Raw genomic sequence first — 11,023 nt, 5'->3', positions numbered from 1 at the left:
TTAACCTATATCATGCATTACAGAAGAAGGGGCTATTTGTTATTTATCGATCTCTTTTTCTAAATTTTTAATTGGACATTTTTTTATAATTTTTTTAAAAAAGTGCCAGAGCAAGATATTTTTGTTGGGGTTTGCTCGACATAGTTTATATTTCGTTGACATCTAGAGCAAGCAGCCATTTAACCGACTAAATTAATACCTTGCTAAAAATGTTTTATTTAATATATTGATCCGAACATGTTTTATCTAATTCAATTGGGAAAGAAATGGACTCCGTCACCACTCTTTAGAAGTTTCTGATTCTTCAGCTTTCTAATAGAAATGCGTGTGGCGGCATGAAATTATGGCTTCAATTAGATTTTTGACAAGTTTGATTTTCCTACATTTCTTACTTTTGGCCCTCTCTAATCTCCTCCCCCTGTCTGTCCTGCCTACCCCTCCCTCCCTGTCTATCTGCCCCCTCTGTGTCTCTTCCTACCCCACCCTTCATTCCACAGTGCTACGGACCGATCATGGGTGACTGGAGCTTTCTGGGTAATATTTTAGAGGAAGTTAACGAGCACTCTACGGTGATCGGCCGGGTGTGGCTCACGGTGCTCTTCATCTTCCGTATCCTCATTCTGGGCACGGCGGCGGAGTTTGTGTGGGGCGATGAGCAGTCCGACTATGTCTGCAACACACAGCAGCCGGGATGTGAAAACGTGTGCTACGATGAGGCCTTCCCCATCTCCCACATCCGCCTGTGGGTGCTGCAGATCATCTTCGTGTCCACACCGTCTCTGGTGTACGTGGGTCACGCTGTTCACCATGTCCACATGGAGGAGAAACGCAAGGAGCGCGAGGAGGCCGAGCTCAGCCGGCAGCAGGAGCTGAGTGAGGAGCGTCTCCCCCTGTCACCCGACCAGGGAAGTGTCCGCACCACTAAGGAGACCAGCACAAAGGGGAGCAAGAAGTTCAGGCTGGAGGGTACCCTGCTGAGGACCTACATCTGCCACATCATCTTCAAAACACTGTTTGAGGTGGGTTTCGTGGTGGGACAGTACTTCCTGTATGGCTTCCGCATCCTGCCGCTGTACAAATGCAGCCGCTGGCCCTGCCCCAACACGGTGGACTGTTTTGTGTCTCGCCCCACGGAGAAGACCGTCTTCATCATCTTTATGTTGGCTGTGGCCTGCGTCTCACTCTTCCTCAACTTTGTGGAGATCAGTCACCTGGGCCTGAAGAAGATTCGCTTTGTCTTTCGTAAGCCGGTCCCCGCCCCAGCACCAGGTGAGGGCTCGGCCCCCCTGCCGCCACAAGGAAAGAGCCTGCCCCCCCTGGCTTTGCCCTCCCTGCAAAGAGCGAAAGGTTACAGGCTGCTGGAGGAGGAGAAAGCTCCCATGACTCAGCTCTACCCGCTTGCTGAGGTGGGCATTGAGGCTGGCAGAGGGGCCCCACCCTTCCCGAGGCTGGAAGAGAAGGTGGAGGAGGTGTTGCCTATGGGGGACATCTCAAAGGTGTATGACGAGACTCTGCCCTCCTACGCCCAGACCACTGAGACAGCGGGGGTGACATTACACGAGGAGGCCGAGGAGGTGCAGCCGGCACAGGTGGAAGCGGAGAGGGCGGAGAAGGTTGTGGATGATGATCTGGAGGTAGAGGAGGCGGTGAACGGGGAGGGGGTAACTCCGGCAGAGGCGAGGATGGAGGCCACGGATACGATAGAAGACACCAGACCGCTGAGCCGACTGAGCAAAGCCAGCAGCAGGGCCAGGTCAGACGATCTCAACGTATGAACCTGTGAGAGAGAGAGAGAGAGAGAGAGAGAGAGAGAGAGAGAGAGAGAGAGAGAGAGAGAGAGAGCATATGTACACCTGCACACACCAAATGTTCAAATCAAGAGAGAGCACACACACACACCTAACTCAAGACAACGCACACTCTTGAACAGGCAGGTCAAAAACCAATGGATGAAAAACTAAATCAACAGGGATAGATTTAAACATTTAGGACACAGGCTACAATTCTACAAAGAGGCAACAATCTGCGTGTTTGTGATAAAATGAAATATAAAATAGAGGTTAAAGAGGGGAGGAGTAGGTTTTTTGTATTAAGCGTGTTCTTATATTTAAAAAAAAAAAGTGGAAAGGACACATGCAGGGGGGGGGGGGGGATGTTTTTACTTGATGAAAATCCATGTTCAATTTTTAAAAACATCTTTTTCTATTGAAAGAGTTTTAATCATATACAATGGAGGATTAGACATTTTTACATGGGGTTTGAGTAGATAGGGGAAAGAGTTACACTCGTGTGTCTTCAAATCAGTATTTCCGCTGTCGTTAGGCAGTGACTTTCATTCCCATTCACACAGCGACATACTGCAAATGCAGCATGTGGCTGCACACGGCATGGGTGAGTGTGCTCTCGCATACACAAATCACACGATAAAGTGCCGGTACATTTAGAGGTATACAGCTCTTTGAAGAACATACCTTTTCTTTATTCTTTATTTTTCTTCTTTTGCACATTCAGAGGTGTAGACTCTGTGCAAAGCCTTCAACCCTCATAACACCTCATCTACGCATCCATTTAAATAGGATTCTTTCAAGTGAAGAGAGATGTGCATACATTTCAGAGCACATCTCTCCTTTTCATGTTTATATATACCAGGCAGCACAGCCAGAACTGAGTTAGTGAGGAAAAAACAAAACAAAAAAAAGACCACATGTCGAATGTCTTTTTCAATGTGATTGTACATCTCTTCATTTTAGATGCGTGTTTTGTCGCCTTTAAGTAGAACTGTGTACTTTGGCAGAGAGCAGGGCTCATTTTGCCCCATCAGAGAATGAACTATAGTAGCGACCTCAGGCCAAATCCTCTCTTTTCGTGCGGTACAAACAGGCGTCCGGGCGATAAAGATCATGCACCATCAGCACAAAGTATTGTTGGAGGCCAGACAATAAAAGAAACCATGCTCATCAATGAAAACAAGCATCCTTGACCTGGCTGTGAAAAAAAAAACCCTGTTCTACTTGATTTCATGTGACCATAGCAGGTCTCTACCCCGCAAGAAAATAACAATATTCATGGAAAAGGCTTTTAAATTCAAACAGAAACAAACAACTAAGGGGGGACTCCCGCTGTACATAACGCCCCAACTCATATCTGATAATGTACATAATGTGCAGAGCAGCTGTTTTCAGTTATTTCACTGGCTAGAGGAATCACACAAGTTTTAATTGTGATTACAGAATTGATTTAATCTCACAAACTGAAAAGAAGACAAAATTCCCACGCTGCGGAATTGTGCATTTATCGGAGTAAAGATGAATTTCTTTGCGAATAATTAGCAAGAATTTGAATACGAAGCACGTTAAGCCTTAAGCCTTCGGTTTCTCACAAATCCCCCCTCTCGCATTCTCTGGCTTTGTTTATTGAAACAGCTGCCACTGTATGGTTTCCTGTGCTTTATCTGTCATTGTAAATTCTCGACTGTTGTAAGATTGTAGCAAGTACTCATATTGCTCTGGGACCGATGTGAATTTGATGTTCTATTTGATATTATTATTTTTTTGAGTTTCATTTTGTATGCGTACCCTCAGCACACTGACTATGCCCAAACACCTGACATAAAGGTCTCTATTATGCAGCGCAGATGGTTAAGTAATACATTTTTTTAAAGTATAAACCTGATAATTTCATGATGCTAAGGAGATATGAGGGTATAGAGTTGCCTGTTTGTGGACATGAACACTGCTCGTACATGTGCCTTTACGTGTGCACAGACACGCGTACACTCACCTCACAGTGTTGTTTTTTGGTGGTATGATCAAATGGCTCTAGGGAAACTCAGAGAGAAAGGCAGCTTCTGACCCCTTTGTGACCCCCAGCCATCCCATAATCCAATGCTGTGGAATCTGAATAAAAAAAGATCCTTCCCTAAATCACTAAATTGTTGAACACATTTTAAGCATTTAACAGTTTTCACAGTTTAAGTATGACGCTGGTCCTTGTGTGCATTGATATGACTGGTAATGTATGATTTTTGTATTTTAAGACTGTTGCATTGCCTGTATGTTTGTAAGAAGACATGATTAATCTTTGGAAAGAACAAAAAAAAAAACAGCAACATTTTTACTAACTTGTAGTCTTCTTTGCTGATAGATGTGTGGCGGTATCTTCTTTTGGAATGTGAACCAACGCAATAAAAAGTCGCACGTGGTCAAGAAGTGTTGTCTCAGTGTTTCTCTGCTCAGCACACGCACACAGGGATAGCACAACTGTAGCGCTCAACTTTACTATTGTTACTATTATTACAAAGTTAAAAAGTTAAATCCTTAAGGTTCACAATGCTGTATGTTTCAATAACTGACAGAAAGGTTAATACATCATTAAAAAGGGGTCTTGAACTGTGGATAAACTGAGAGTGGTGGGAATTTATTGTTGACATTTTCATTTACATACAACTCTGTTACATTTGATTTAACACAGACATCTCTGACACACACACACACAAACACACACACACACACACACAAAACACACACGCACACAAAACACACGCGCACACAATCCAAAAACAGGTGTTGCTGCTATTTTCTCCTCCTGATCTACTTGAGTATACTTTACTTTACTGATTTGTTATGCTACTTTACAGATGCAGCTATATCTTTTAGTTAATAATTACAATATTACATATTAGAAATAATCTGTTACAGGGAAAAGCACAAAAATAAAAAATAAATACTCAAGTAAAAGTACAACAGTTATCTCCAAGATGTACGTACAGTATCAAAAGTAAAAGTAAAATGGCCCATTTCTAAATAAGGTATATTATATTACAGGATCATAAGAATGATGCATTAATGTGTAACCATCACTAATGTTGCAGGTAAACTAGGGCAAATTACTTTTTATACTTTTGAGAAAATTGTGAATTTCACCCCAAGAACCAATAAAGGGTTTAATCACCATTTTTATAAAGGGTTTAATAAAGGGTTTAATCACCATTTTTATAAAGGGTTTAATAAAGGGTTTAATCACCATTTTTTAATCTGCAAAACAACAAGTAACTAGAGCCTTCAGATAAATGTAGTGGAGTGTAAAACACAATATGTTATTCTGACAAACAGAATGTACAGGAAATAAGACATTTTGATTTGACTTAAGAACAGTACTTGAGTAGTTGTACTGATTTTATTCCTATAAATACATTGCTATAAACATATTTTGCCATCATATTCACGTCTAAGGGCAATAGATTTACATTTGACCTAATCTGCATGTTTTTGGACAATGGGAGTAAACTAATGTTAACTCACTTTGGAAGTATTACAGTTATGCATGCTCCATCGGGACTGAACATCTTACTTATTTGACAAGCCGAGATATAGAAAACAGGAAATATTTGAGTTAAGATTGATCCTTGAGGACTGATGAAAGGGGGAGAGGATTATACATAAATCACCACTAAGGGGCAGTATTGTACAAGGTATTTTGTTTTATTCCTGGACCCCTTTGTTCTCTCTTCTATCAAATGTTGGTTTGAACGAGGTTAAAAAAGTGCAGATCACAGGGACAAAATGAGAAACTGAGTTTATATTAATTTGCGAAGCTGGATGAGTTTATTATTTTCAATTTGGTCACGTGGAAAAAGTTAGTGATCCTGCCTCCATGCCAACAGTCAAGCCAAACCAAGAACTGGCAGCAGCAAGCCATCTACTTTTACACATAAACGGGACACTAAAGTATGTCTGAACACATTTGATAAGAGAACGAGGCAAAGCTGTAACAAAGCTGTTGCTTTTCTTTGGGCGTGGTGCACACGTGGTGCGTGCGCACTAAACCCGCCTCAAATAGCAAGTGGTAGACACACGTGGCAGAAATTATTCATCCGCACACATGTTCGTAATCAAGAATAATATAAACCTCTGTATTATTGTTAATGCACTAATCATACTTAAGATACGTCTCATTTAGACTTTATACCTGATAATAATCTTGTTTGTGTGTGTTTCAAGGAGCTCTGAGTTTAAGTGCTTCCTCCTCAGCATATACAGCTGCTCCAAGCTGCTTGCTGTGGGCGTGACGTCACAACTGAAGGCAACTTTCTTCTCAATTCCCATATTATCTCAGCAGGATTTTTGTTTGCAGCTAGACAGGATTTTAAAAAGTGAGGGACATATATATATATATTTTTAATGGCTCTAAAGTACATTTCATGTGAGTCGAATGCCATCGGACACAGTAAGACTGTCATCAGTGACTCATTTGAAAGACATGCTTTAAGTTTTAAGGATTTGTGGTAAACAAGGATTGCCATCAGGCCCACTGAGTGCAGCTGTTGCAATATACTTATGGAAGTGGGTTTGTCTGCTATTTATTCCATCTGCCTTTTGCCCCCGCCCCCATCCCACCACATCCGTGGGGGGATTTCTATTTTTCTGACGCCCCTCGATTGCAAATCTGAGTCCGACAGTTTCTTCTTAAATGAAGATGCAAAGGCTATTTTACATGACATTTCAGAATTATACTTGGAATCAGTTGTCAGTGTTTTTTTTGGTGCACTTTAAAACCTGAAAAATAAAAATATACTGTGCAATTTAATCCTAGGCCTCTCACAATCAGGGGGTCATGCAGAGCAGTGCAATACATGGTGAGTTACATTTCTGCAATATACTGTATTCAACAAAGATATTGATCAAAAGCTCACGACACGCTCTGCATCCTCATTGACACATTTAAAAATTGCACAATACTCATATGGCCACAGAGCATCATCGCATGAATCACTTCCTGTATGGAAACAATTGTTGAGACTGTGTGGGAGAGCTGGCCAGGTTTAATCTTCACACTTCACATACGTGCCATCTACACTAGTGTCATGTGCATACTTGCATATTTGCTTTTACAGCTTTTTGGTACCTTAGTAACATTAAATGAAAGCTGTAGTTTAGACTTAAGGAACTTAGAGTGCAACAAAACAACAGATGCAGGTACTCACTACCAGTAAGTAAGTGTAGTTACTATATTTATCAAACTGTATCTGGGTTTGGAAAGGATCTGGTTAAACAATATACAAAATGTAATATTAGGCAAAATACCAATTATCAATACCATGTTTACATTAAAATAATCTTTTCTGAATGTACCACATTGTATACCCATGCAGATAAACATGACGTTAACAATATAATTATCTTTGTGTCTAGGTGGGATGGATGCTTTTCGTAATTATTTGGGCATCAACTGGATGTTTCTTGTGATATGTTGCATGTTCTGGATTGTTTCACCAGCAGGTAAAATTATTCTTCCTCTGACAATAAATATGAGGTTATAGTTCGATAATTTAGGGAATAAGTTTATTTTTCTTTCTTGCAGAGAGTTAGATGAGAAGATTTGACAGTAAACGTGAAGCTTCCTTTTTTATTTATTTATTTCTTAAAACAATCAGGATGTGAGTTTAAGGAGTGCTTTGATTCAGTCACCTTCAGACAGAGTTATGCTAGCAGTTAACCCCGTTTCCTGTCCTAACGCTAAGCTAAGCTAAGCGCGTGCTGGCTGTAGCTTCATATTTAACACATAATATGAGAGTGAGGCATCGATCTTCTCATCTAAATCTCAGCGGGAAAACAAAGAAACATTTTTCCTAAAAACTATTGCGTCAACTGTAGTAAGAAGTGAAATGGTGTCAACGTGGTTACAGTGAACACTTCATTTAAAATGTATGTTTACAACACAGAAGGAAACACCATCTCAGAGCTGCTCAGCAGTAGAGTGATCCTGCACTGTAAGAACGAGTCAAACGGCACGCTCGTTCAGCTGACATGGAAAATGAACGAGGTCTCCCTGTTCAGCTTCAGGCCAGGTGTGCCCTTATACAACAGTGGCGAAGCTCACCGCCTGCACATACACGTGGCGGAAAGCCAACCGGACACACTGGTCATTGAGAGTGTCCAGAAGTCTCATACAGGAAATTACACCTGTGAGATCAACACGGACCAAAGTACTCAGGAACTGAAGTGGGAGCTCACAATTAAAGGTGAGCTAATTAGTCCTGAAATAAATTGGATGAAACACAAGTAATCCCTGTGCCAAGGAAAAAGGAACAGAGATGAATGTGAGGTTATGAAAGAGAACTGAGCCATCTGTTACCGTGATACTGTTTATGATACCTGCATGAACAACACACACGCTGGATAATCTACAGAGTAAAGACAGATGGCCACACCATTATTACTTCCTTCCCTGAAACCTCACAGTTGTGTTTAGCTCATGCATAATGTTGGTGGAACAAATACCTTCTCAAAGTCTCGAGCTTGGACACTGTTGTATAACTACATCATGGCACACACAGTTTGGAGAATTTTGAGAGGCGTGCATTACCTCAACTTCCTTTATGAAACAATGATCTCACATATGCAACATCTTTAGATGACGTTGAGGTTAATTTAACTGCATATTACACTTATGGTGAGTTTATTTCTGTTTTTGTTGTTGTTGTTTTTTGCCCCAGAGAGCAAGAAAGCTGGAAACATGCTCGTGATCGTCGTGGCATCTGTTGTTCCTTGTGCGTGTTTCCTGGTCTTTATATTAACGTTGATCATTCTGCATAGAGTCCGCAAACAACCTGCAGAGTAAGTTGTATCCAGTCATACTTTAACCCGTGATTCTATGCTCATGAAGACGCATGGCTGGTGGCATCATACTGCTTGAGTATAACAAAAATGTCACTCTCTTTCAGGGATCACTCTCCCACTGCAGAAATGGTAAATATAATAATCATCAGCTTGTCATTTGAGAGGTTCACAGTGAAATCTTACAACAATATGTTCTGCAGAGATACTGAGATCAACCTGAGCTACAGTTATACTGAAAGCCAAAGTGGACATTTTTTTATTTGGGTTCTTTCCTTTTTTTTCTTTCTTAACAGCAAGAGAAAGAAGAAGATGTGTATGAAAACTATCTGTAAATTGATGTTCGTCAACAACTTGGCAACAATCAGCCTCACCATTAAAAACACGGGACTCGCTGATCAAGCATATCCAAAATGGAAAGGGACAACAAAAGGGAAGGGAGCATTGGAAGTACATGTGTAAAAAGTCAGATTTCTTATTAATCATCTTTTCTGGACTAGCAACAAATCTAAAACTAGGATTTTTCACATCCTGTGTCCAAGTTACTTTCAATCTCTTTCATTACTTTAGTCTTTTTTTGTTTTACGGTTGTACGTCTGTCTGTCTGTAACATCTATCTCACAATATCTCTGAATGTCAAGAGGGAATTTCAAGGATGCACTGATTATAGTTTAGAGGGCACAGTAACCCTACAAAGAGTATGATTATGGTCTGTCATCAGTGACTCATTAGAAATACATGCGTTGAGTTTCCACAACAAAGACACAAGCCAGACTTTTAAGGGGGTTGTGGGTGAGTTGAGTAAATGTGCATCCATAGCAATTATGTGCATATTGCACACTTTGGTGTGTCTGCTTGTGCATGTTGTGATCCGGCTGTGCAGCTGTTTGGACTCGGGATGACTAGTCGGCCACACCTGCTTAAGATAAGCCAGTCAGAACCGGTGCATTTCAGCTGTTATGAAATGTTCTCGGCTCGTGATGAATGACAGACACAAAACAACCTTGAGAGCAAGCTGCCACTGTCTAAAAGAAAATCTAAACTGTCATGTCATTTTCATTTATTATGAGCTGACATGATGATATCTCAAATTCAAATGCTCACGTTGCATTTTTCAAGGTGTACAGTTTCTGCCAAGATAAAGTTGCAAAGTCCATTACACATTACATTTTAGGATTGTACTTGAAATAATTTCCCGTTGGATTTAAAAAAAAAAATATTTAAATATGAAAAAGAAAAAAAATGTGATACAAGGCCTCTCACACTCAGGAGGTCTATAGAACAGTACACTTCATGGTGAGCTACATGTAAGCAATACATTGGTTTATTTTGTTTTCAGTTTTATTTTATTTAGCTATCTGCCTCTTGTGTCCTGTGTTGACTTTCTTTTTGTTTTGTGTTACTTACCACTCCTCTCATTTCAGGTCACTTCACTTCCTGCCTTTGTGTGATATGTATATTATCTTTACATACAAGTTAACTGTATGTGACGAAGGGGGCAACAGAACAATCTGAAATGTTATAACCTCGTAAAGTTATTTGTTTCACAGAAATCCATATTTCTTTTTTGATGACAATCACCTGCAGAGCTGAGGGGAACTAGAGTAGCGTGAGACTTATCTGTATGGATTTGAGTAATAGAGAAGTAACCGCTGGACAACTAAACCCTGGCAGCTTCTTCCACAACAATACTGAATGGTGCATTGAAATATAGCACTTTATGGTGTATATTGTCACAGATTATGGACTAAAAATAACCATATGAATTCCATTTAGTGTGGGATATGGCCCTTTGATTAAAGTGACGCAACAATGATGGGGGGGGGGGGGGGGGGGGGGGGGGGGTAAATGTAAGTAGTTATAAGATTATAGGATTACTGGTTTAGGATATAACCAAAAGGGAAAAGGGCTATGTTTGTGTTCAAAGTCAGTCATTCAAATTTGAAATGCTGAACTCATTCAGTCCATCTGTGAATACAAACAACGGAAACTATACTGACAAGATTACTGATAAAGATGCAACAAAGATGGAGAGAACTTGGGACCAGCTAACATCCAGTCAAGTGGTATTGCACTCACAAGAGACAGATGATTTAAAATTCCATGACTCAGGGTGTATTTATAAGTATGGGCGCAGCTCCAAAATGGATCCACCCACGAAGACACACTTTTCCGATGTTCAGCTGTTTGACAGGTGCTGGTTGCAATGTGCCAAGAAAAAAAAGAAAAGAGGAAGACTGCTAGCAAGTAAACGTGGTAGAAATTATGGTGTAGACAATAAAGGAATTAAAATCAAGATAGAAGTGTTCAAAGTGTAGTGACTACAGTTAAGTCTTTCAATGTATGCATGGGTATGGGAGTATTGTATTAAGACAAACTTGAAAAAACCTGCATCTATCTTTTAATAG

At 40.5% G+C, this 11,023-nt stretch overlaps 1 protein-coding gene across 1 annotated transcript; it reads left to right on the top strand.

Moving 5' to 3' along the window:
• The first annotated feature begins 512 nt into the window (after positions 1–512).
• LOC117750073 (gap junction alpha-8 protein-like) lies at positions 513–1,775 on the top strand. Its single transcript, XM_034560960.1, has one exon. It carries the CDS (start codon positions 513–515, stop codon positions 1,773–1,775), a length of 1,263 nt encoding a protein of 420 aa, XP_034416851.1.
• The last annotated feature ends 9,248 nt before the right edge of the window (positions 1,776–11,023 follow it).

This window comes from Cyclopterus lumpus, chromosome 21 (assembly GCF_009769545.1).
Source record: "Cyclopterus lumpus isolate fCycLum1 chromosome 21, fCycLum1.pri, whole genome shotgun sequence".
Lineage (NCBI taxonomy): Eukaryota > Metazoa > Chordata > Actinopteri > Perciformes > Cyclopteridae > Cyclopterus > Cyclopterus lumpus.
Note: the sequence above shows the minus strand (reverse complement) of the source record. Positions and strands in the feature narration are given on the sequence as shown.